Source organism: Scatophagus argus, chromosome 9, assembly GCF_020382885.2.
Source record: "Scatophagus argus isolate fScaArg1 chromosome 9, fScaArg1.pri, whole genome shotgun sequence".
Taxonomy (NCBI): Eukaryota; Metazoa; Chordata; class Actinopteri; family Scatophagidae; genus Scatophagus; species Scatophagus argus.
In genome coordinates this window covers 25134050-25159956 of record NC_058501.1, presented here as the reverse complement: position 1 = coordinate 25159956, position 25907 = coordinate 25134050, and the positions used below count along the sequence as shown (strand labels likewise).

Below are 25907 nucleotides of genomic sequence, written 5' to 3'. Positions count from 1 at the left end.
AAATTCTACTCAGAGTAAAAGTAAAAGTACGCATCTAAAAATGTACTCGAGTAAAAGTACAAAATTACTTCATTTAAAATGTAATTTGAGTACTAGTTACTTCATTACTTTCATTTATCTAACGCAAAAAGGATGAGTCATGAATAAAGTTCAGCACAAGTTGTTTAATATGCCTCGAAGTTGAATAAGTGCACATCCACACTTAAAAGAAACCCTTGACTGAGCTCAGTAACAGTTTCAATCCTATTGTCCAGCCAACAACATTATGAGAAAAGAATTACAGTATTCGAAGTCTCACAAATCAAAATAAAATGCACATACTGTAGGATCCGACTATTCAAACTAAAAATGGCTTCAGGATCCGACTATTCAAACTAAAATGGCTTCAGGATCAGCCTATTCAAACTAAAATGGCTTCAGGATCAGACTATTCAAACTAAAATGGTTTCAGGATCGTACTATTCACAATAACATGTCCCCAGGAAGCCCACAATCTACAATTTCAGACCAGTAAAGCTTTTGTTTAGTTTCAGCAGCAGCTGACCAACAATCTGTGGTGGTTGCAACATGATCTATGTTACTAAGGTGCGCTGTTAACTTGGTCTTCATATCAGCAGTAGCTTCGGCAATTCTGCTCTTAACAGTGGGTCTGGATAGCATTTTGTATTGAGGATTGAGTGCAGCCGCAAACTCTTTAAATGCTGGCTGTTCTACCAAAGAGAATGGGTGGTGACCTTCACAAATAAGCCTGATGAGGAAGCGGTCAACTGTTCCTTGAGACGCACGGATGGCACCTCCCACCGCAAGTTGGGCCTGGATGCCTGGGAGCTTGCTCTGTTTACTCTTGCTTCCTAGCTCCTGTAGTGACTTCCGTGAACATGCACTAAAAACAGCAAGCTTTGATGGATGCTTTCTCTGTAAATACAAACATTACAAGAAGGTAGAGAAGAATCATGTTAAAAAAATGCTATTCAAAAGCTATAACAATCTCATCCTTATAAAGCAAGTGCTGTACTCACTCTGTTATATTAAAAAAAAATGCTGATTGGAATAGGCCTACTGTAGGATTGCTGCAGTTAGCTAGGCATTAAATTCATTAAAATAATTCAATAATGTCAATACAGCAATTCTGTCAACAAATTCCTTCTTCAAAACTTCATGGTTTCAGAAGGGTATTTCTGCACATAAATGCAGTCATAATGACTACATGGAATTTGATGTTGGTATTCGTGAAAAAAGGTAACATTTGTGAATAGGCAGCATGAAAAAAAAAACCTACTAAAAATATTACACACTGCACCTGTAAACTGTAAACTGAAGGTGACAGGGCTACAATCATAGAAAAGGGTAGAGCAAAAATAATAGTCCTGTGGTGATTGCTCGGCGTCCCGAACAGCGAAAAACTGAGGAAATCTCTCTACATATTAAATAACGTTATGTTGTGTAGTTATATCGCCTCAATCCTTATCCTCATACTCAAAACTATCAAAACATCCCATTTCATTTATCGTCACATTTAGCAAACTTCAATACGTGCAACTGCCCTTCTCAACTCACCCATACTTTTGAACGATCACTATTCACCCCCTTCCCTCGTTTACTTGGCTTGATCATGGTGAAAATAACATCATGACGGCACGGCATGGCACGGCACAGCGTGCTTACATGGGAAGGTTGTTATATGGGATGTAGTTAAAACAAATAATAAATTAACGGTTTGGAATGTAAAGGACAAAACACTTGTGCTAACTTACCACCACATGCTTTCGCAAGTTAGACGTCGAAGTTTTGTAGGCTGAAAGCTCCGTTTTGCTGGGCAAACACATTTTGCACTGCATTATTACGTTGTTCCCCTGTTGGCGTTTGAACACGAAGAGCTCTTCCAAGTTGGGCCAAGGGTTTTTGTTTTGTATTTCCTCTTCTTTCCGTTCTGACTGTTCCTCCTCGTCCATTGTAACCACCTCACCTGCAACAGCCATCCCTACGCGTTGGAATCTAGAGCGCGCGCAATGGAATGTCGCTTAATTGACGTTCAATCCCGGGGACAAAGTGGTTTTCCGCCCAATTTTTTTTTAAACTATCAGTGTTGTACTCAGTAACGTGAGGGGGTTTCAAATGTAGCGAAGTAAAATACTTGGGTCAAAATGTAATTGAGTAAAAGTAAAAATTACGCATTTCAAAAACTACTCTGAAAATTACAAGTTACTCATAAAAAGTACTCAATTACAGTAACGTGAGTAAATGTAATTCGTTACTTTCCACCCCTGTCCAGATTTGAGAGCACAGAAGCGATGAAGGCGAGACGAGGACCTGACACCTGCCTGATACCTCTCAGCTACAGATCCTTACTCCACCTGATGAATGTAGTTTAATACGTTCTCATCTGAGCAGGCAAAGAGTGCAAACAGACAGCTTTTTTATGTATTAGTGACTGAGAGAAATGCGTCTATCAATCCGGATATTTTAAAGTCCACATAAGACACTTGTGTTCTTTCTATCCAGCAGTCGGAGTGTGGGCAGCAGAGGGGCTGGGACTGGAGCACACAAGGACATTTTTCATGTCTCTTCTGGAGCCTGAATAAAAGAACCTACAAAGAATTGTACTCAACGCTATGCATCCAAATGAAATAACACTGGTGTCTTTTTCCAAGCTGATGTGAAAGTCCACGTTGTGTCCATGACTTTGGACTTTTGTTTTTAAAGCAGCTTAACGCTGAGCTTTGTTGACTTGTGTGAAACCATGTACATATGGACGTTTTATAGCAACCTAACATGGAACGTTCCTTTTGTATTTGACTTGTAATAAAAATGGCTTTTCCCCAGATACCTGTGGTGCTCTTTGGCTGTATTTGAGTTTCTGATGTTTGAGCAAGAGAAGAATGAAAACAGCTGAAATAGGAATAAAGACAACACGACAGAAACTTCAGGCAGGAGGTTCCGGTGATGTCATCATCCTGAATGGCAGAATAAAGTAAAATATTTAAAAAATAAGATATTTATTTTGCCAGGTTAGACCGTCGAATACTAGGTTTTCAGATACTACTTGAACATACAAGAGGGGCAAGAATGGGAAAGAAGCAAGCAAACAAAGAAAGCACCGCTGTAATGCCTGCAAATGAAGAAAACTCGGAAAACGGCTCTCCTACACAGGTACGAGATGACGGGGCTAATGCTAACCCTTACTCGAATGAAGCCGAAGTCTGGTCAAAGCTCTGGAGGAGATCTGGGACTTCAAAAATACATAAAAGAACAGCTAAACGAAATTAAATCAGAGATCACAGGCCACCAAGACCCACTGAAGACAGGGAAGATAAGCCACAGTCAATAACAGTCAAACTCCTCCGATACAGGATTAAAGAAGGGATTCTGCGCAAGGCCTGGAGAAAGAAGAAGGTTTTTCTGAACGGGAGGCTAATATATTTTGACCAAGATTACCCCCCCTGCAGTCCTGAAGAAGAGGAAGGAATATGCTGAGGGAGTGTTGGAGAGCTGAACAGAACCTAACACAGGCGGTGCTGTGTCTACTTAAAGAACTTGCATCTATACTCTTACCCCAGCTAAATGAGAATATATACAGCCGAGGGATGCGTAAGGACACAATTTCTGTGACCCATGTAGTTGACCTACAGGAGACCCACTTGACAGATAAGGAGCTCATAAAATGAAGTTTTTTGTTCATATAAATCAGGACACGGGAGAGGAGTTGCTATTCTCATTTCAAACAAGCTAAATTTTGAAACAGCATTTGAAATGGGTGATAAGGAGAGCAGATTTATTTTAGTAAGGGGAAAGATTGATGGGAATCCAGTTACCTTACTGAACTTTTATGCACCTCCAGGAAGTGATATCAGTTTCTTTCAGAAGACTTTTTGATCTGTGAAGGGGATTTAAATACACACCTACAGCCAAAGTTAGATTCATCTAGCAGAAAGACCCACAAGAGGAAGTCCCTCTCTTTCATCCTCTCTGTCCTGTCTACCTCTTCTTCTCCTCCTTCACCCAGCTGACTATCAGCAGGATGGTTCTCCCTTGTGAGTCTGGTCCTGCTCAGGGTTTCTTCCTGTTAAAAGGGAGTTTTTCCTTGCCACTGTCTGCTTGCTCGGGGGTTCAGGCTCTGGGTCTCTGTAAAGCACCTAGAGACAATTTTGATTGTATAAGGTGCTATATAAATAAAATTGAATTGAATTAATTGATATATAGCGAGACTTTTTTCCTAACAGAAGGGATTACACTCACTATTCTGTTCCTTACTGTCTCTATACAAGAATAGATTATTTAACATTTGGGAAGGACAAAGATAAAATACATACTTGTGGAATCAGGACAATAGATCTAAGTGACCATGCACCAATATACTTATCTGTTGATTTTAACCTACAGCCAAAGAATAATACTTGGAAACTGAACTCCAGTCTGCTGAATGACCCGTCTTTTAAGGCACAAATTAAATCTGAAATATGTCTCTTGTTAGATGTCTCACCTCCCATGCTATGGGATACTTTGAAGGCTGTTCTAAGAGAAAATTATAGCAACATCTTCATTTAAGAAAAGAATTAGGAACTAAAAATAAGAGGACTTTAAAAACAAGCTAAAGGAATTAGAAAGAAAACATAAACTGGATTTGGCACAAGATACATTAAGAGAAATTAGAAATATCAGGGACGAAATTAATAGTCTGACCACACAAGAAATTAAGAAAAACAGAGACATTATGAAAGTTGATCTAAATCTATAAAAGTATTGGCGTGGAAACTGAAAACTGAAAATACAATTTATAAAATTAGAGATCTGTCATGCCTGGTGTTTTTTTGTTATGCTTTGTCTTTCGATTTGAGTCCACATGCCATGTTTCATGTTTGTCATGTGTTTCCATGTTTTATGTTCAAGGGTTATGTCATGTCCTGTTTTATTTTGAAAGTGTCACTTCCCCTGTGTGTCCTGTTTTCAGGTAGCTTTGCTTTTGGTTTTCCTGATTGCTTTCTCCCTCCTAATGTGTGTCACCTGTGTCTCGTTGTCTTGTCTATTTAGTCCTCGTGTTCCCAGTCACCTGTGCCTGAGTGTTACTTTTACAATGTCTTTATTGATCATGCCAGGAAACTGTTTGGCTTGTCTTGCCATGCCTTGCCTTGCCTTGCCTTGCCATGTATTGTCAGGAGTTTTTTGCCACAGTTTTCTTTGATTTCAATTCACAGTAAGCGTGAGCCTGTTTTGTTAAGTTTTTTTTGGATTTTTGTAAATAAAGACTTTTGCTCGGCCCTCTGCCTCGCCTGCCTGCCCTTTTTAGACTCTGCATCAGGGTTCAGCCTTTTCTGCGTCAGCCAAGACGCCCTTTTGTGACAAGATCTGAGAACAAAAGTGATAAAAAATAAACTAAATGAAATTCAGGAAACTTTTGAAGTGTTTTCTCAAACTCTACATTCTGAAGTCCCTGGTGGGAGTAAAACCCAAATTAACACCTTCCTGAATCTCCTAGATTTACCCACCCTAGATGAAGAACAAAATAAAATGATGACTGTGGATATAACTGGAGAAGAATTAAAAGTTGCAAGCAAGTCACCAGGATCTGATGGTTTTACGGCTGAGTGGTACAAAGAATTAAAAAAAGAATTAATATCTAAAGCAACAGTGATAAGCGTAGATGCTGAAAAGGCTTTTGATTCGGTCAACTGGAACTTTCTCTACACAGTCTTACATAGATTTGGCTTCCATGATACAATTATTAAACCCATACAGGCACTATACGACAATCCTACTGCTAGGATTAAAATCAATTGATATTTATCAAGTAGTTTTACGCTAGAAAGGGGAACCAGGCAGGGTTGTGCATGGTCACCATTGCTCTTCGTACTATATTTGGAACCACTAGCTCAGTACATTAGACAAAATGATAGATTAGAAGAAGATATTAAAGGAATCACTATTAAAGGGATGGAATATAAATTGGCCTTCTATGCGGATGACATTTTGATCTACCTTGGGCACCCGACCCACTCTTTACCTAAAGTGATGCAAGCATTTGAGCAGTACAGTCCGTTAACAGGGTACTAAATCAATATAGATAAAACCCATAATACCTAATCACATATAATTATAACCCACCATGTAAAATCAGAAGTAGTTACCCCTTAGCATGGCAGAATCGTTTAAATACTTAGGCATCAACCTACCAAAAGATCTCACAAAATTATGAGAATACAATTATCTACCTATACATAAAAAAATAAAGGATGACATAGTGAGATGGAACTTAACTCCTTTCTTAAGCTTTAGTTCAATAATGATTGATTCTATTAAAATGAATAAGACTTTTATATCTATTTCAAACCCTTCCAATAGAGATTAATCAAAACCAATTTGACGAGTGGGACAAAATGCTATCTAGGTATATATGGCAAGGTAAAAGACCAAGGGTCCGTCTCAAAAATTTACAGCTAGCTAAACAAAAGGAATGAAGGGACTTGCCCTTTATTAGATATTATTATTTGGCAGTGCAGATGAGAGCGGTGGTATGCTGGTGCAACCCGTCATATACTGCCCAATGGAAAACTATTGAAGAAAAAACTCCTTCCATCCCCATACAGACAATCGTAGCTGATAACAACCTACAACTCTACATAAATAACTGCGATAATGGGTGAAATGAGCCCTTAGAACATGGAAAATTATCAGAAAGGAACATGAACTTGAGAACGATATTACAGCTCTTAAATGGTTTGCCTGTGACTCAGAGTTTACACCTAATAAACTGGACTATAGATTCAAGGAATGGATAGCTAAGGGTATAACAGCCTTATGTAGTATAACGAAAGATGGAAAATTACTCAGTTTTGAAACGCTTCAAAGGTCACATTTATTAGAAAAACAAGACTTCTGCCGATATCTGCAGCTGCGGCACTACGTTGATAAGAAGATGAAAAATGTAACAAAGACGAACACATATTTGACTGAATTGTTTATAAAAGCATATAATTCTGAAACTATTGAAGGAGCTATTTCATGCTTGTATAAGGAATTGTTGAATTTGAAACCATATTCAACGTCATATTGCAATAAAATGGGAAAAGGAAGGAGGGATATCTATATCTGATGAAGAATGGACAACAGTATGGAAGCAGCATAGAGACTGGCTAAAAATATTATTCACACCTGCTTCTGGACTAAAACCAAAATTTTTATTTTAGTTTTTGCAAATACAGTATCAATTATATATCAGAAATGAAAAGAAAAAATGGTAAAGCCCGTTTGTTTCTCCTACAGGGCAGACAGTTTTGCCCATAATGCACTAGCTTTCTGCTAACGTGTGCTGATTGGTCAGTTAACGATTTACGACTAGCAGCGTTATGTTATGCTCACTTCAATTATCATTATGTGAACATAACCACAATAATACGGTTTCGGTTTTGTGCACTATAGTCCTTATGTAAAGTCCTGATTAAAACAAAACACAAACATAGTGGTTGACTGAACCAAAATGGCGAATGCCATAAACTGGCATGTAACACAACGAATGTTTAAATGATTCAATACAAAGTCGTGAAAATCTAATATATTGGAACTTTATTTATTGTTTCTGACACTTATACTGAAAACACAAGGAAAACTGGCAGACATTTTTTTGACACCATCAAATTTTGGGGCCTCAGCTCCATAAGCCCACATTCATTCTGGATGGGGTTTCCCCATGAGCGCCCCCTACAGGGCCGAAGGTTCCAGAGAGTGGGAGTTCTTCCTGTTAGAGTTTCTTTGAGAACAGTCCCACCACGATGTTCTCTTTGGAGCTCTTGGTTGTACAGCCTGTTGCCATGGTGATGTTAGTGACGATTTTGTTTTGAGTGTTTTGAGGACTCCATGTTGGAGGTGACTGGAAGTTCTTGACTCTGGAAACAACAGCTGACTAGAAGTAATAATATTATGTATGGGTGTATCAGTATGTACTGTAGACAAATAGTACTATGGGACTATTTGAATACTATGGGAGTATTTCCAAGTTCTGCTACTTGAAACTTGATTTTCACAACAGTTCAGAGGCAAAGTATTTCTGATCTGTGAAATGGGACATTCTGCAAAAGAAGCATGTTTTGATGTTAATACTTTCATACGTTTTGCTAAATTTGAATGCAGGACTTTAAGTAGTAACATAGTATTTATACACTGTGGTGTTACTCCTTTTTACTCTCCTCTCCTTCTACACATTTGCTGTTCCGTCTTTATCTGTTATACTGTGTAGTCTGGCCTTGGTGTCTCGCACTCTCTCTGTGTCTTCACTGATTTCTCCAGAGCTCCACCCACCAGCACCAACCTCCACCTGCACCACCTCCTTCCCCTGTGCTTCTACCCTGCCTGCTGTCCCTGCTCATCAACCAACCTGCTGCTGCTGCTTTTCCTGTTCAGGAGCTGCCTCCATCAGCCTCCATCAGCCTCCATCAGCCTCCATCAGCTCTCCCCTGACTGAACATTCCCCATCTGTCCCATATCTCATGTTGTTAACTGCCTTCCTGCCCGTCCTGGGTGAGGGATCCTCCTCTGCTGCTCACCCTGAGCTTTCTCCCAGTGTTTCCTGTTAAAGGTTCTTCTGGGAGTTTTTCCTCAGTCCATGTGAGGGTCGAAGGGCTGAGGATGTTGCTGTGATGTTATGTAAAGCCCTTTGAGACAAACCGCTTGTAAAAATGGGCTGTACAAATAAAGTTGTCTTGTCTTTTACTGAAGTAAATCGTCAGAGTATTTCTTCCTGCTGCAGTTGGGACACACTGAAGTTTGACTCCTTATGAGGCAACAGCACCACCCTGTGGTCAACTCTGATTCTCCACATGACTGGACCATTCATTCTTCAGAGTAAAACAGTAAATGTACTGAAATGGCAATGAATCTGAATTATTGTGTGGTAGTCAGAAAGGATTTAGTGAATTGTATGATGCATCTAAAGAGACTTGAATAAATGTACTTGGTTACACCCCACCTCTGGCACTGTGAACTTTTATTTTTCGAAGTTCTTCTTCCGTATCTTGTGGTATATACAGTCAAGCCCGAAATTATTCATACTCCTGTCAAATTATGACTCAAAGTTACTTTAATTGAAGTTTTTTCTTGTTTGGAAATGACAAAGGCGTCTCTCAGAAGATAATAAGATGATGTACAAGAGGCATTATTGTGGAAAAAAATATTTCTCAGCTTTTATTTACATTTGAACAAAAAGTGGCATGACCAAAATTATTCATAACCTTTGCAAACTGTCACAGTCTATAATAAAATCCAAAGTTCTATACCAGTCCAAGCTGTTCTAAAGCATCCTAATCATCCTGATTTATTGGGAACAGCTGTTTTAATCAGCTCAACAGGTGAACAACAGCAGCTCTGCAGTTGGTTTGTGGACAGTCATGACTAAGATAAAGGAGCTCACAGGATCTGCGGCTGCACATTGTGGCTGCTCACAAGTCAGCAAAGGGCCATATCTAAATGTTTTCAAGTTCCAATGGCTACACTACAAAGTATTATTAAAAAGTACAAGACGTTCTGCACTGTGGAAAATCTCAAAGGATGTGGTCGGAAGCCAAAAGTAACACCTGTGCTGGCCAGGAGGATAGTGAGAGAGGAGAAAAAGAATCCAAGGACCACCACCAAGGCCATCCTGGTGAATCTGGGCTCTGCTGGTGGCAGCATCTCAAGAAAGACAGGCAGACCCAGGAGGATGCCACTTCTTCAGATAAGGCACACAAAAGGCCGCTTGGCCTTTGCAAATGCTCATCTGAACAAAGAAGAGGACTTCTGGTGTTCTGTTTTATGGTCAGATGAAACAAAAATTGAACAATAAATAAAATGAGATAAACTCTGCTCGTTTCTCTGTGATGAAGCTGTTTTTGTTGTATTTTTAGTATTTTAGACTGACGGACCGACAGAAGCTCTTCTTCTCTCAACATGAAGGCTGTGGTGTTTCAGGAGGAAGACAAGAAGACAAGACTTTGTTCATGTGTGTTTATTCATGATGGAAACCTTCAGTTTGTTCACACGGCCCATCAGTAAAGTCTGTTAAATGGCTCTTGTTCAGTGATTTCATGTACAGATTCACTTCATCCACACAGTCAGTTTGTTTGAGCAGAATCTCAGCTGTGCACAAGGACATAATCAATGAGCTCCTTATTGATTATCATCAGGATAATCACACTGTCAGAACAACAACAACAACATGATTTGGTCTGTCAATCACATGAATGTAAATGTAAATAAAGATTTATTCAAAAAGTGGTGAGAACAGTATGGAAGCCCGTTTCTCTCATTAAAAGATAAACATTCAGAAATAATTCAAATATTCCCACTTTAAGTCATAATTATGGGATGAAACACACATTTAGAGCTCCGAGACGTTTGCTTCTTCATCAGTTCAGCTGAACTAAAGTCAGCGTGAGCAGTGAGAGCCTCCATGGCCAAACAGACACAGGAAGGAGAAGCAGCTAAACAAGGTCAGACATTTACAGAACAACAAGTGAGAAGACGTCAAAGTACCGACTGACAGCTGATCTCAGTGCAGTGAAGAGACGCCACAACAATCAGCTCTCAGCAACAAACATGAAGACAAAAGAAGCTGAAGAGTTAAAACACAGAACTGAACCCACTGAACCTCAAATGACTTCTGTCTGTTCCAGTTTAATCAACTCAGCAGTGGCTCCAACATCCCAAATCCAAAGTCCAGCATGGAGAGGCTGAGTGAATGTGGTCTGGACTCTGTGGAGGAGAGTCATGGTTTCAGAGATGCTGTAGAAGGACAGAATACCTGCACTGTGATCCAGGTACACTCCTACTCTGGAGGACTGAGGACCTGAGACAGGAGTGTTGATATTGTTGTAATAAAACACATAACTGTTTGTGTAACAACGTAACGACCAGGATTTGTCATTCAGTCCAAATCCACTTTCATTCGACCCCCCTGCTCTGCTGATGTTCTTGTATGCGACTGCTACATAAACTCTTCTCCCTGTCCGCTCCACCTCCCAGTAACAACGTCCAGTCAGACTCTCTCTGCTCAGGATCAGAGGCAAAACAGTGAATCTGTCTGGGTGACGAAGATAAGACTGACGTTGTTTCATTCCTGTGACTTTTCTGTTCCCCTCAGATAATAACAGCCGTGTGTTTGCTGTGTTTGGATCCAGTGTGATCTCACGTGAATACTTTAAGAAGTCAGCTCTGGTCTTGGGCTCTGGTCCTGACAGTAAAACATCCACTTCAGCCTCTGAGATGTTTGTCCATGTGTCCCTCAGGACGTCCTGTAGTTTGTCTCTGAGCTCTGACACAGCAGCCGTCACATCCTCAAAGTGTCTCAGAGGACGGATGTTGATGCTGGATGAGTGTGTGGACTCACTGAGTGCTGACAGTGAGGGGTAGTTGTGTAGAAACTGGGTGTGATCCTCTGTGTGTGAGAGCTTCTTCAGCTCAGGGTCTTTCCTCTTCAGCTCAGTGATCTCCTGCTCCAGCTTCTCCTGAAGCTCCAAGACTCGACTCACTTCAGTTTGCTGCTGGGATCTGAGCTGCTGCTTCACATCAGAGCTTCTTTTCTCCATGAGACGGATCAGCTGAGTGAAGATCTTCTCACTGTCCTCCACTGCTTTATCAGCAGAGCGACTGATGGCCTCCACCTCCTGTTGAAGCACCTTCAGGTCTTTCTGTCTGTCCTGGATTCTCTGCTGGATGTTTTGTAGACTCACCTCGACTTCTCTCTGCCTCTCAGTCCTTTCTGCTGCAGCTGACACTGTGTCGTGGCCTTTATGTTCATCCACAGAGCAGAGATAACAGATACACTGCTGATCAGTACGGCAGAACATCTTCATCACCTCATCATGACGAGAGCAGATGTTCTCCTGGAGCTTCTCAGTGGGCTCCACCAGCTTGTGCTTCTTTAGAGGAGCCACATCATAGTGAGGCTGGAGGTGTTTGTCACAGTAAGAGACCAGACAGACCAGACAGGACTTGAGGGCTTTCAGTTTTCTCCCAGTGCAGACATCACAGGCCACATCTTCAGGTCCAGCATAGCAGTGATCAGCAGGAGCAGCTTGGAGTCCAGTCTTCTTCAGCTCCTCCACTAAATCTGCTAGCATGGTGCTTTTCACCAGGACAGGCCTCGGTATGAAGGTCTGCCTACACTGAGGGCAGCTGTGGATTGTCTTCTCATCCTCTCCATCCCAGAAGCTGTTAATACAGTTCATACAGTAGCTGTGTCCACAGGGAATCGTCACCGGATCCTTCAGTAGATCCAGACAGATGGAACAGGAGATGGTTTCCCGGTCCAGCTGAGCTCCTTTCTGCGCCATTTCGCCTCTCAGTGACAACGACTGTCTGACTTTCACTTTCCTCACAGGTTGAACCAGTTTGATCTGTGAGCTACACAGCAGATGAGAAGGGGAGGGAACAAGGAAACATGAGGACAGAGTGGAGCTGCAGTGTTTGACATCAGAGAGAAGAGGGAGGGCTTATGGAGCTTTGACTCAATCCAGGAAGAGGAGCAGCTCTGTGGATCTGAACTTTGTCTCCTCCTTCACACTGAAGCCTCAGTTAAAAGCTGCTGAACATTTGGAAACGTTTCACTTTTTAGATGTAAAATACGTCTCAGCTCCTCAGACTTTGCTGACTTTTCTCCAGACTTTTCCTCAGATTCTGTTTATTTTCATCCTGCTGCAGTAACATCAACCTGAACGCATCACAGAATAAAACTCTGACAGGGAACATTTCATTCAGTGATATGAAAGCGTATGATGCGTTCACTGACTTCTTCCAGGACTCCTTTGCTTTCTTGGTTCCATCTGGAACTGAATTATCAGTCCCCCAACTGATTAATCAACTAATTGGTAGTTCATTACAAATCATCACATTATGAACTCTTCACATGTTTTGGGAGTAAAAAACAACATAACTAGGGATGAATTTCATGAAGTAAAACTTGTCCTCTGAGATGTTTGGAGCAGAAGTAGAAAATGTCCTGAAAAGACTCAAGTACCTCAAATGTGTACTTGAGCACAGCACTGCATGTTTGTGAGTAAAAGTACATTCTATTCACAAACATGCAGTACATTTAATGGTATCAGAGGCTTTTAGTTCTACTGTATTTGTCCAGATTTTGAGGTGTCTTTTTCTGCCTCCACCCACTTATGACGATGCTGAATGGACTTTAGTTTGTGCTGCTCACAGCATGAAAAACCGACATAAAGGAATGACAAGCAGAAACAAAGTCATCAGCGGTCTTTGTGGGCGGGATCTCAATACCACAGCTCCATTCGCCGATCTCCACTGCACAGACTCTGGCTCCAAATGACATCACCAGGACAGGGTGGCAACATTTCCACTGAAATGGCAGTGAAACTGAATGATTGTGTAGTGATCTTAAAAGCCTGCTGAATGGATGTAGTGAATTGTGTGACATATCTAAAGAGACTTGAATAAATGTACTTGGTTACATCACACCTCTGGCACTGCGAACTTTTATTTTTCAAAGTTCTTCTTCCATATATTGTGGTATATATATTATTATTATTAACTAACAAGGAGCCTTAAATGTGGGAAAATGTCTTCATTATGCATGTGTGTGTTGTACTTTCAGGCTAATTTCTTCACCACATTTGCTTTGTGAGTGTTTCTGACTGTTGTTGATTCAAAGTTAAAACTGGTTTCACTGCATTCATTTGTCCGACTCCTCCTGACTCACCCAAACCAAACATGTTCAGATAGGAGCAGCGTGGGTGCAGCTGAGGCCAGCCGGTTACTGAAACTTGCCCTGCTAGCTTCAAGCCACCAAGCTTGCTCAGGCTAACAAGTGAGGCTGTTGTTGTGTTCGAACACCTTATGCTGTATGATGAACAGGTTCACACAGACAGCAAAGCAGATTTTCACGTCACAAGTTTGATCACCAAATAACTTCTGTTCATCACTGGAGTGAGTTTGACCGCATGCTTGTTTACTCCAAACAGCCAGAATACCTTACTATACATTAGCCGCAAGCTAGCATACATCAGCAGCTTAACCGGTCAGTGAATGCACCGTGGTGTCTTTGTTGAGGTTTCGTCTTCATGAAAATAAACAAAACAATAAATGAAATGAGCTAAACTCTGCTCGTTTCTCTGTGATGAAGCTGTTTTTGTTGTATTTTTAGTATTTTAGACGGACGGACCGACAGAAGCTCTTCTTCTCTCAACATGAAGGCTGTGGTGTTTCAGGAGGAAGACAAGAAGACAAGACTTTGTTCATGTGTGTTTATTCATGATGGAAACCTTCAGTTTGTTCACACGGCCCATCAGTAAAGTCTGTTAAATGGCTCTTGTTCAGTGATTTCATGTACAGATTCACTTCATCCACACAGTCAGTTTGTTTGAGCAGAATCTCAGCTGTGCACAAGGACATAATCAATGAGCTCCTTATTGATTATCATCAGGATAATCACACTGTCAGAACAACAACAACAACAACAACAACATGATTTGGTCTGTCAATCACATGAATGTAAATGCAAATAAAGATTTATTCAAAAAGTGGTGAGAACAGTATGGAAGCCCGTTTCTCTCATTAAAAGATAAACATTAAGAAATAATTCAAATATTCCCACTTTAAGTCATAATTATGGGATGAAACACACATTTAGAGCTCCGAGACGTTTGCTTCTTCATCAGTTCAGCTGAACTAAAGTCAGCGTGAGCAGTGAGAGCCTCCATGGCCAAACAGACACAGGAAGGAGAAGCAGCTAAACAAGGTCAGACATTTACAGAACAACAAGTGAGAAGACGTCAAAGTACCGACTGACAGCTGATCTCAGTGCAGTGAAGAGACGCCACAACAATCAGCTCTCAGCAACAAACATGAAGACAAAAGAAGCTGAAGAGTTAAAACACAGAACTGAACCCACTGAACCTTAAATGACTTCTGTCTGTTCCAGTTTAATCAACTCAGCAGTGGCTCCAAAACCATAAATCCAAAGTCCAGCATGGAGAGGCTGAGTGAATGTGGTCTGGACTCTGTGGAGGAGAGTCATGGTTTCAGAGATGCTGTAGAAGGACAGAATACCTGCACTGTGATCCAGGTACACTCCTACTCTGGAGGACTGAGGACCTGAGACAGGAGTGTTGATATTGTTGTAATAAAACACATACCTGTTTGTGTAACAACATAACGACCAGGATTTGTCATTCAGTCCAAATCCACTTTCATTCAACCCCCCTGCTCTGCTGATGTTCTTGTATGCGACTGCTACACAAACTCCTCCCCCTGTCCGCTCCACCTCCCAGTAACAACGTCCAGTCAGACTCTCTCTGCTCAGGATCAGAGGCAAAACAGTGAATCTGTCTGGGTGATCAGGATGAGACTGACGTTGTTTCATTACTGTGACTTTTCTGTTCCCCTCAGATAATAACAGCAGTGTGTGTGCTGTGTTTGGATCCAGTGTGATCTCACGTGAATACTTTAAGAAGTCAGCTCTGGTCTTGGGCTCTGGTTGTGACAGTAAAACATCCACTTCAGCCTCTGAGATGTTTGTCCATGTGTCCCTCAGGACGTCCTGTAGTTTGTCTCTGAGCTCTGACACAGCAGCCGTCACATCCTCAAAGTATCTCAGAGGACGGATGTTGATGCTGGATGAGTGTGTGGACTCACTGAGTGCTGACAGTGAGGGGTAGTTGTGTAGAAACTGGGTGTGATCCTCTGTGTGTGAGAGCTTCTTCAGCTCAGCGTCTTTCCTCTTCAGCTCAGTGATCTCCTGCTCCAGCTTCTCCTGAAGCTCCAAGACTCGACTCACTTCAGTTTGCTGCTGGGATCTGAGCTGCTGCTTCACATCAGAGCTTCTTTTCTCCATGAGACGGATCAGCTGAGTGAAGATCTTCTCACTGTCCTCCACTGCTTTATCAGCAGAGCGACTGATGGCCTCCACCTCCTGTTGAAGCACCTTCAGGTCTTTCTGTCTGTCCTGGATTCTCTGCTGGATGTTTTGTAGACTCACTTCGACTTCTCTCTGCCTCTCAGTCCTTTCTGCTGCAGCTGACACTGTGTCGTGGCCTTTGTGTTCATCCACAGAGCAGAGATAACAGATACACTGCTGATCAGTACGGCAGAACATCTTCATCACCTCATCATGACGAGAGCAGATGTTCTCCTGGAGCTTCTCAGTGGGCTCCACCAGCTTGTGGTTTTTAAATATTTCATAGTGAGGCTGGAGGTGTTTGTCACAGTAAGAGACCAGACAGACCAGACAGGACTTGAGGGCTTTCAGTTTTCTCCCAGTGCAGACATCACAGGCCACATCTTCAGGTCCAGCATAGCAGTGATCAGCAGGAGCAGCTTGGAGTCCAGTCTTCTTCAGCTCCTCCACTAAATCTGCTAACATGGTGCTTTTCACCAGGACAGGCCTCGGTATGAAGGTCTGCCTACACTGAGGGCAGCTGTGGATTGTCTTCTCATCCTCTCCATCCCAGAAGCTGTTAATACAGTTCATACAGTAGCTGTGTCCACAGGGAATCGTCACCGGATCCTTCAGTAGATCCAGACAGATGGAACAAGAGAAGGTTTCCCGATTCAGCTGAACTCCTTTCTGCGCCATTTCGCCTCTCAGTGACAACGACGGTCTGACTTTCAGTTCCTCAAAAGTGAAAGCAGTTTGATCTGTGAGCTACACAGCAGATGAGAAGGGGAGGGAACAAGGAAACATGAGGACAGAGTGGAGCTGCAGTGTTTGACATCAGAGAGAAGAGGGAGGGCTTATGGAGCTTTGACTCAATCCAGGAAGAGGAGCAGCTCTGTGGATCTGAACTTTGTCTCCTCCTTCACACTGAAGCCTCAGTTAAAAGCTGCTGAACATTTGGAAACGTTTCACTTTTTAGATGTAAAATATGTCTCAGCTCCTCAGACTTTGCTGACTTTTCTCCAGACTTTTCCTCAGATTCTGTTTATTTTCATCCTGCAGCAGTAACATCAACCTGAACGCATCACAGAATAAAACTCTGACAGGGAACATTTCATTCAGTGATATGAAAGCGTATGATGCGTTCACTGACTTCTTCCAGGACTCCTTTGCTTTCTTGGTTCCATCTGGAACTGAATTATCAGTCCCCCAACTGATTAATCAACTAATTGGTAGTTCATTACAAATCATCACATTATGAACTCTTCACATGTTTTGGGAGTAAAAAACAACATAACTAGGGATGAATTTCATGAAGTAAAACTTGTCCTCTGAGATGATTGGAGCAGAAGTAGAAAATGTCCTGAAAAGACTCAAGTACCTCAAATGTGTACTTGAGCACAGCACTGCATGTTTGTGAGTAAAAGTACATTCTATTCACAAACATGCAGTACATTTAATGGTATCAGAGGCTTTTAGTTCTACTGTATTTGTCCAGATTTTGAGGTGTCTTTTTCTGCCTCCACCCACTTATGACGAAGCTGAATGGACTTTAGTTTGTGCTGCTCACAGCATGAAAAACCGACATAAAGGAATGACAAGCAGAAACAAAGTCATCAGCGGTCTTTGTGGGTCTGTTTCTTCTGTAGAAAGTCATTCCAGTGACCACAGTCCCTTAAAGTCATCCTGTGATCACTTCGCTGTCTGAAGTGCATCTCACCTGCCAAAGTTCAGCAGCAGTTTGAACACGCAGTCTCACCTGACTTCATCGTTTACACCAAATTTTGTGAAAGGAGGCCAAATGTCAACACGTCGCAGTTTAACACACCAGTGTTGGCTGCTGGAAGTTCACACACTCTGTGAACAAAATGTGTCACTCAGTTTTGTGATTGTGCAGTTTGGAAAAATTCTTAATTATTTGAGACTTTTTTTTTTAAATCTGTCGACTGTTTCCTGTCTTTGTTTGAAGGAACATCCAGTCCTTGTGTCCCAGTCGTTTGGAGCCAGAGTCTGTGCAGTGGTGATCAGGAGGTGGAGCTGCAGTATCCAGTTCCCGCCCACAGACCCATCTGAGCCAATCAGAAGCAGCGCTTAGCTGTTAATGACAATTCAGCCCCTTTTTATAGCATCAAGTCGATAAGTAAAACCAAACTTATCGAAAAAAGAACACCTGAACAAACATCAGTGTGATCACAACTACCTAAAAGGACAGAAACCAACTTTGGGCAAAATTTATTTTACATGTATTTTGAGTTTTTAGTTTGGCTTATGTCCCATCTGCTAACATGGAGGGGGAGGAGCTTATGAGCTGTACTGCAGCCAGCCAAAAATGGGTGATGGAGAAGGTTGTGCTTCACTTTTGGGGAATCCAAATTTGCATACAGTCAGTGGACACGTGGTGTGGAGTAACACTCTTACTGGGTCAAGTTGGTGGTCTGGTTTTAATTCGTCAACTGATGCTTTTAAAAGGGGCTGAAACATCCTGACTGACAGCTGAGTGCTGCTCCTGATTGGATCAGATGTGTGTGGGCGGGAAGTCGGCTCCATCCACCCATCTCTACTGCACAGACTCTGGCTCCAAATGACATCACCAGGACAAGATGGCAGCATTTGTATCTCTGAGATCGGCCATCTTTATGCGTCAAAGATTGTAACAAAAGGCAAAAATGTGGTCTGTAGTCAACCTGCTTACCCCCCACTTGATGAATTATACTGACACAGCTGACACACAGACCAAACTCACAACTCAGGGCGTTTATTTAAAACATTCCAATGTAAAAGGATCTCTGAATTGTTCTATTTACACAAACATACATTCACCAACGCACAGTTTACATGGTTGTTCACTGTAGTTCCCATGGAGCTTTACAGTCACAGGTTTGTTGTGTCTCTCAGAAGCCTTTTGGTTCCTTCTGCTTTCCATCAGGCAGCCGTTCAGTTCATTTTCACTTTGAAGAAAAAAGGCACAAAGAGGACAACAGGAACTGGAACTGAACAACAGATGTCACACAGCTAAATCATAAATAGCTTTTGCCTTTGGCAGTGATCAAACTGAGCTCATTCATAACTGAGATTTTGTTTTAAACACACATGAACAGACATTTTGTTTTTACACACTAAGGCTCATCAATAAATACAAGCACTGAAATATGAAAACTTTGCACAAGTGAAGGCAGTTTTCCTATGCAAGTCAAGTTTTCCAGGAATGTAACAAGAATGTGCAACCGGGTTGCAGCTATAATAACATTTTTTAAAAAAAATGGTGGTTATTGAGCCTCAAACTGATTGGGTGCATTCAAAACACCTCCAGGTTTCAGGACGTTAAACAGCAACTCAAGTGTCTGATTGTTCCTACGGCTCGTGTAGATAATCACATCTGTGACAGCCACATAAAGTGGAAACCTGTAAGTTCACGCACTTTTTATTGATCTTTTTTAATTTACGTGATAACCAAACAGTTTAATCTCCCCACTTCACAATGGAATGAAATATTTGTGTAGAAATGAGACGTTCCTCATTTCCATTTTCCTGAGAATCTGACTGAAGCACCATCTGAAAGCATTTAAGCCTCAGCTTCATGAATAGCACCAGTGAAACTCCCAGACTGCACCTCACGGGCACAAAATAATAAAACTACTGCAGGCGAGACTTCGCTTTTGCCTTCGAGGTTCCTGCCGCTTCAAAATTCAAGTTACTTAATCTGTAACTTGTTAAAAAGGTTTGGTCACCTGCCTAAGAACTGCATTTCCTGTCAGTCTCCACATCTGCAGTTTTCTAAAACCAAAATGAATAAAAGACTGACAGGAGTCGGCGTCCTGACGTAGTGTTTGACATATAAAATTCAAAACGTTTGCTAAAATCGTGTCCCGTTCGGCGAGGAGCTGATGTGGTCCAAGAAGTCGGCCGTCACGTCAGGTCACAATGTGGAGAGGTAGCAAGTCTCGCTGCTCGGGTCCTGCTCAGGGATTGGCTGGTTTCTCTGTGCTGCTGGGCGGAGTCAGGACTGTTGCCATGGTGATGGGAGACAGCTGGCAGTCGGGGAGGTCGATTTGACGCCTCTGAGCTTTTCTCTGCGGGACACAGACTCAATGTTAGCTACAAAGAATTCTTATTAGTGACGTGTGCTCCCGTTGATCAGCCACTGATCGTTATCGGCTGATATTTGTTATTAATCGTTTTATTGGTGGTTCTATAAAACCTGATCAGAGGACCCAGTGAGTCCACAGTGGACTGCAGGTCTTACATGGCGTCCTGTTAGCGGTTAACAGCAGAGTCCTGCAGTGTGTTAGCTAACAGCTGCAGAGTACAACAGAGTGATATTTTCTCCTCTTCCATCGTGACTCCACAGTCCTGCTGTTCTAAAATTAACCCTGAATTTTAGCTGAAGCTAAAGTGAGGATTCACAAGAAGACTCAAGGAGACTTTCTGTATGAAAGTCTTCATGTCCACCCTTGACTTTGGACTGCAGACTTTATGTCTTACAGATTACTTGTCCTGGGACCTTGTCCTTGTCTCATGACTCAGTCAACATACATACTGGTGTGTGAACACCGTATTAAGTTAGACTTAAGCGTTGTTTTACCTCATGAAGGTTTCATTTCATAATCTAAATCTGCTTTATTGGCCAAGTTTGCATATACAAAACAGAGAATTTGAGTCCAGTTAGTCTTTGCTCTCAAGTACACAACAGACACCTGACATAGACAAATATAGATAAAGAGCACCTGAAGTGTATTGTACATCCACTGAAACAGACCTCTGGACATCAGACTTGTGTGTGTGTGTGTGTGTGTGCGTGTGTGGCTCACCAGCAGGTCCAGATAGGCCACATGAGTCTGGATGTTGTGTCTGTCATCAGATTTGACTTTGGGGAAGTCCTTGAGTTGAGGTGTTGCCTCAGACCGCAGCGCGTCCATGAAGGGAGTCATCCACCGGACACAAGGAGCCACGCTGTCCCACGTCAGGCCTGATGGACACACAGACAGACAGACACATTAGGACTGCGACACAAACACTGGGAGCAGAATTAAAACACTCAGCAGAAGCAAACAAAAATCCTAAATGTTTGATAAATCAAAAACAGTAAAAGCCCACAGCAGAAACACAAAGTTCTGTCACCTCAGATCATTAAGTTTTAAATCAGACGTTCAGATGGGAAAAAAAATCCAAGTTACCAGAAACTTTATGAACAACGTCAAACGTGGAGAAGTGACAGAAGGCGGCCGCGGCGAGGACGCTGTAGCCATAGTCCAGCGAGTTGATGTCCATCATGCACAGGTCCAACAGCTGCAAAACACAGGGTCAAAGGTCAGTGTGACGACTTCCTGGAAGCGGTAACCGGTAACAGTGCGGGTTTGTTTAGTGACGCAGGTGTGGGAGTACCTGTGTGATCTGGATGTACGTTTCCTGAGAGAACTGCGGCACCAGGAAGTTCTCTCCGTCCTTCTGGGCTTCAACCTGCGCGTACAGCTTCAACCAGGAGATGGGCGTCTCGGGACACAGATTCCAGTCCAACGCCTGCAGAACAACACCAACAATATACACGTCAACACAAGGAGGCGGGGTTTAACATCCAACCCGTGACACCTGTAAACAGTACGTCAGAGTAACTGACATCTGCTGCTCGCTGTGCCATTAGCTGTAGTTACCGTTAGCCGTAGCTACAGTCTGTGCACAAAGAGGCTGATCCTACCTTCAGCACAAGAAGCTCCGTCTGCTGGATGTCCCACACATCGCAGGCTCCGTCTGTGACGTATGCGAACTCGAAGATTTTAGGAGGGTAAATTTCCTGAAGACGAGAGAGAGCGAACAGACTTTAACACAATGCACACATTCAGACATAAAAACGCTTTTAAACAAAAATGTCTGCACTGCATTCTGGTTCCCATGCGTTTGTCGGTGTATTCGCACAGCGAGCACAGGATGACGGGGGACTCACTTCTATCTTGGAGGCGATGAAGAGGGCTGTGATTCCGAGGAGCTGCAGGTACTCTTTGCTGATGTTCTCCTGAGTCAGCATGAAGCGGTCGAAGTAGTCCTGAGCGAGGTAGGCCGTCTGCCGGTGGAGGCTGTACACCTCGCTCACCTGAACACACGCAGGGTTTAAACAGCTGTTTAAAAGGCTGCATGTCAAAAGCTCCGTGAATCATCGTCATATTCTCAGCGAACATCTGCCTCACCTCGAGCAGCCAGTCCAGCAGGATCGCCCTCATCTTGGGCTGCAGTTTGGGGTGTCGCTGCAGGTAGCTCTTATCGTGGACGTACTTCAGCTCCTTGTTGAGCATTTTGATCCACACATCGTCTGAACTGGCCCAGCTGGGAAACAAACAGCAGGTTTTACCAGCTTGTAGTTTGCATGTTTGATTAACTCCCAGCAGACAGTATCCCCCTCACAACAAGAGCTGAGGCAGGTTTACATTTGAATAGACGAGTGTTTCATTACTTTAAACATGCATGTGGAGTCCAGGCTTAATATTTAAAGTGTTTTCCTAATTCCTGAGTTTGTGTCACTTTAAATCAGCTGTTGGCTTGCACCGAGAAGAAACCCTGAAACTCGGTCCATTCACAAACTAGAACAAAGGGTGTTAACGCATCACATTGAAGTCAGAGTCGGGTGGAGTGACAGCTCAGTGTGAAGCCTCTCTGAGGTGTAAAACACACACTTACCTGAGACGGGGTATGGGGGAGGCCTTGATGAAGAGGTTCCTGAATCTGTACTGTTTGAAGGTGGACGGATCTGCAGGCTGCAGCTCTTTGTGTGGAGTTTCGATGAGGATGCATGGACTCGCTCCATCCTCCGACCAACACTTCTGGAATAAAACACCAGAGGGTGAATAAGCTGTTTCTGAGTATCCATTAGGGAAACGATACTAGAGACTGAAACTCCTCAACTTTGTTCACAAAAACTCTGAATATATTCACAGAATGTTGTACAATGAAGTCTGAATAAGTGCGCAGAGACTGAGACCAATTCATCCCACCAACTGATCATTACAATAAACTCATATGGGGCCATTCCTGGCAGCTAACTGCTGAGCTTGTATTTTCTAATCAAGCTAACTGGTGACACCTTGTGGTGAAAGGCAGGTACTGCACGGTTCCAGCTGAAGCCCTTGAGTCACTTTAAACTCAGTGTAGAAGAAGTCAAACACAATCTGATAACCAGCTGGATGTGCTGCGTTCAATACATGAAAGTCTGAAGTTCAAGATAAATACACAACAATAAAACTTTGGCTTTTAAACAGGGCTGATCACACTGGAAGGGAGGAGACACAGATAATAACCTGGTAACAACACACACAGCAGGCTGAGCCCTTATCAGTTATAAACACACACACACACACACACACACACACCGTCATCTGCAGATAATGACACGTGGACACACTGACCTGGATTTCATAGCTTTGTTTCTTGGCAGCAGGTTGCAGTTTTTTCTTGAAAGGCTGGAGAGGAAAATCAAAACATTGTGGTGAGTCAGCGTCAGGGCTGACAGGACAAGACACATGCGACCAAACTCTGCATTATATTAAATCAGAGTATCGCTGACCTCACAGAAGGTGTGACAAACTGAGCTTTATTAGACACACGAACACAAACCTCCGACTTTCTCTTCTTCAGTGGGGCTCTGACCGTCGGCTCAGGTGTGTTTGAATCTCTGGCTTGCAAAGTGATGCGACCACTGAAATGAAAAAACCAAGTTCGATCAGCTATTGGTTCAGTCAGACCACAGTTTGAGAACAAACTGCACCAGCTGCTCACCTGCGTCTGGACATCCTGTCGACTGTACTTATGGCTCCGCTGCAAAGAGAAGGAGAGAACAGGTGAGCTACGGATGCACCTTCAACAGCACCATCAGACACATGGACTCCACATAGGAGAAGGAATCAGGGCGCACACGTAAACAGGAATTCATCTAACTCTTGGTGGAACGGTTTCAAGATCTCCTGGGGCCACGTTGTGGAGCCACTGGGCCCCAATCGTCACCAGGTTTGAGGTGGCTGGTGTGTGTGTGTGTGTGTGTGCTACCCTGAGGCTGTATAAGCCTGTAATAAGCTAGAAACGTGCAAAATAACAAACAATGAATCCAAGTGACTCCTGGAAAGCCCTTGAAGAGGTCCTTGGAACCACGGGGGCCCAAAATATGAGAGAAGATGTGACTGTAAAGACTCAGTTTGAAGCTGGCAGAAGATGTGGTTAGCTTGAGATAACAGAGACACAGTTAGCTAAAGGTCACCAAAAGAGCCAAAATAAGTCGACAGAACAACAGTGCTCGGCTAACAAGGCTGAAGCGGCACACGTACAGATCGTGACAATTAATATTTTATATTAGTGGCCAAACAAATGCAACTGTGTGATATTCAAAAGGAAAAGTAGCCAGACAGCACCGCGAGCTAAGCGGCGTCCGCAGCCCAGAAGGAGGGGGGCTGGCTGCTCCCTCGATTTCAAACAAAAAAAGCTCCAAAATACCGCATTTCAACCAGACTTTCTCCTCATCGGCGACCCACCACACGTCTCCAGACAGCTTCGGTGTAGTTTGAATGTGCGAAATCGCCAAAATATTAACTTTATTGGACGATTGAAACTCAAAAGACGCGCCAATTTCCGCAGCGCAAAAGCGGGAGGATTGGAGCCCTGCCTCCCCCAAAGTCCCTCCAGGTCTGCGGGGGAAACAAGTAAAAATGACCGACTAAGATCAGCCATACTGAGTCGAACCTGTTCTGAACCGACAGAACAAACTCGTGGGGACCACACATCTGAAGGCAAACCTTTCGAAAGGCCAGTAAGCGCCATTAAAGTCCGGTAAACGGAGACCACCGCGAGGCAAAGTGGTGGACGGGAGCTACAGTAATTAGCAGACTTAGCCCGGCAACTGCTAACTGGGTCAACAATAACCAGCCGACCCCGATGTGCACATAAGCTGAATGTTCCTCAGCTTGTGCGGGCAAACGACTGAATACTTGTTCGATTAAGCAGTTCGATTTAACAGCCAAAAGTCAAATGGGCTATCAGAACAAAACGTCTTTCTGGGAGTTCGAAACAAGAGCAGCTCCAGTGTTTGGACGGATCAGCTCCTCTGAAAGCCACAACACACCGTCGGGACTACATGCAAGACCCGAATGAGGCAGAGTCGGCGAACCTAACAGCGAAAAGCCCTTCAAATAAGGTAAAATACACGTTAAACAGTTTGATATTAGCTGCAGATCATCGCCTGTCCAGGCTCGAATGCACAAACACAAAACTACGCAGGGAAAAGGGATATTTAAGAAGAAAACGCACGATGCAGACCTGAGGAAGGTGAGGACCGCTGAAATATGTGATAAAAGTGCACATATGAGTATGATCGCGTCCCCCCAGCTCGGTGGTCTTACCTCCTCGGCGATGAATGAATGAATGCATCAGCTGTGGCGCCGGCGCCAATCCTTATATCCGCATCGGCCTGTGCTGCGCACTGCGCATGCCCGTTCCCGGTTCACAGAAACGCGCTAAATGTTCAAATCTGAAGAGGGATTTTTACACGCGAACAACACCGAAGGGTGTAAGTCGGATCCACGTACTCCTCTTTAGGCAATGACAGATTATTACAAACGCTATGGCGCGATTAAAGAGGCTACCCGCCGTGTTTCACCGGAGCCTGCGCTGCTTTCTAACGGGCAGCGTATCGCAGGGCGGTTTTTCCACGTACGCATCGCGTTCTGTGCATTCCGGCTGAATTTGAACGAGTCGACAGGCGCTCAGAAATCATCCTGCGTATGGAGGCTGATCTGAATTTTAAACTTTACGGAGTTATTCGCCGTTTTTCTCGCGGCACCGAAACAGCTTCCGCGTATGGGTCCCGCCTGGGGGAGGGGTCCCCGTGACGTGGGGCCAATAAGAGAGCGAGCAGCGAGCGCCGCGTGCTGCCTGCGCAGAATGTAAACAGAAAGAGCACGTGGCGCCGCTGTCAAACAGCCGCGCGGTCCTGACAGGAGACGTGCTGCCGCTGACGTGTGCTTTATTTCCGTTAATAAGGTAACACATAAGAACATTAACACACCGGGAGGCGGCA

General features: G+C 43.2%; 4 protein-coding genes across 8 annotated transcripts; all 4 read right to left on the bottom strand.

Moving 5' to 3' along the window:
* Positions 1-144: 144 nt before the first annotated feature.
* LOC124064799 (E3 SUMO-protein ligase ZBED1-like) lies at positions 145-2262 on the bottom strand. The gene is made up of 2 exons (XM_046399590.1): positions 1755-2262; positions 145-915 (listed from the first exon to the last, which is right to left on the bottom strand). Exons 1-2 carry the CDS (start codon positions 1977-1979, stop codon positions 463-465), a joined length of 678 nt encoding a protein of 225 aa, XP_046255546.1. The 5' UTR covers positions 1980-2262; the 3' UTR covers positions 145-462.
* A 7949-nt stretch (positions 2263-10211) lies between these two features.
* Positions 10212-12396, bottom strand: LOC124064786 (tripartite motif-containing protein 16-like). The gene is made up of 2 exons (XM_046399561.1): positions 10532-12396; positions 10212-10497 (listed from the first exon to the last, which is right to left on the bottom strand). Exon 1 carries the CDS (start codon positions 12294-12296, stop codon positions 10614-10616), a length of 1683 nt encoding a protein of 560 aa, XP_046255517.1. The 5' UTR covers positions 12297-12396; the 3' UTR covers positions 10212-10497; positions 10532-10613.
* Positions 12397-14206: 1810 nt separating this feature from the next.
* On the bottom strand, positions 14207-16676 carry LOC124064788 (tripartite motif-containing protein 16-like). The gene is made up of 2 exons (XM_046399564.1): positions 14800-16676; positions 14207-14765 (listed from the first exon to the last, which is right to left on the bottom strand). Exon 1 carries the CDS (start codon positions 16556-16558, stop codon positions 14882-14884), a length of 1677 nt encoding a protein of 558 aa, XP_046255520.1. The 5' UTR covers positions 16559-16676; the 3' UTR covers positions 14207-14765; positions 14800-14881.
* Positions 16677-18592: 1916 nt separating this feature from the next.
* Positions 18593-25646, bottom strand: ccne2 (cyclin E2). Of its 5 annotated transcripts, none has more exons than XM_046399571.1 (12): positions 25231-25646; positions 23621-23659; positions 23459-23540; positions 23251-23304; positions 22526-22668; positions 22039-22174; positions 21798-21944; positions 21552-21647; positions 21242-21376; positions 21034-21145; positions 20668-20825; positions 18593-19929 (listed from the first exon to the last, which is right to left on the bottom strand). In XM_046399571.1, exons 2-12 carry the CDS (start codon positions 23632-23634, stop codon positions 19819-19821), a joined length of 1188 nt encoding a protein of 395 aa, XP_046255527.1. In that variant the 5' UTR covers positions 23635-23659; positions 25231-25646; the 3' UTR covers positions 18593-19818. The 5 variants fall into 5 exon arrangements, with proteins under 5 accessions (XP_046255527.1, XP_046255530.1, XP_046255528.1 ...); XM_046399574.1 differs by lacking the exon at positions 25231-25646 and adding an exon at positions 25148-25170; XM_046399572.1 differs by lacking the exon at positions 25231-25646 and adding an exon at positions 24628-25021.
* Between the last annotated feature and the right edge of the window lie 261 nt (positions 25647-25907).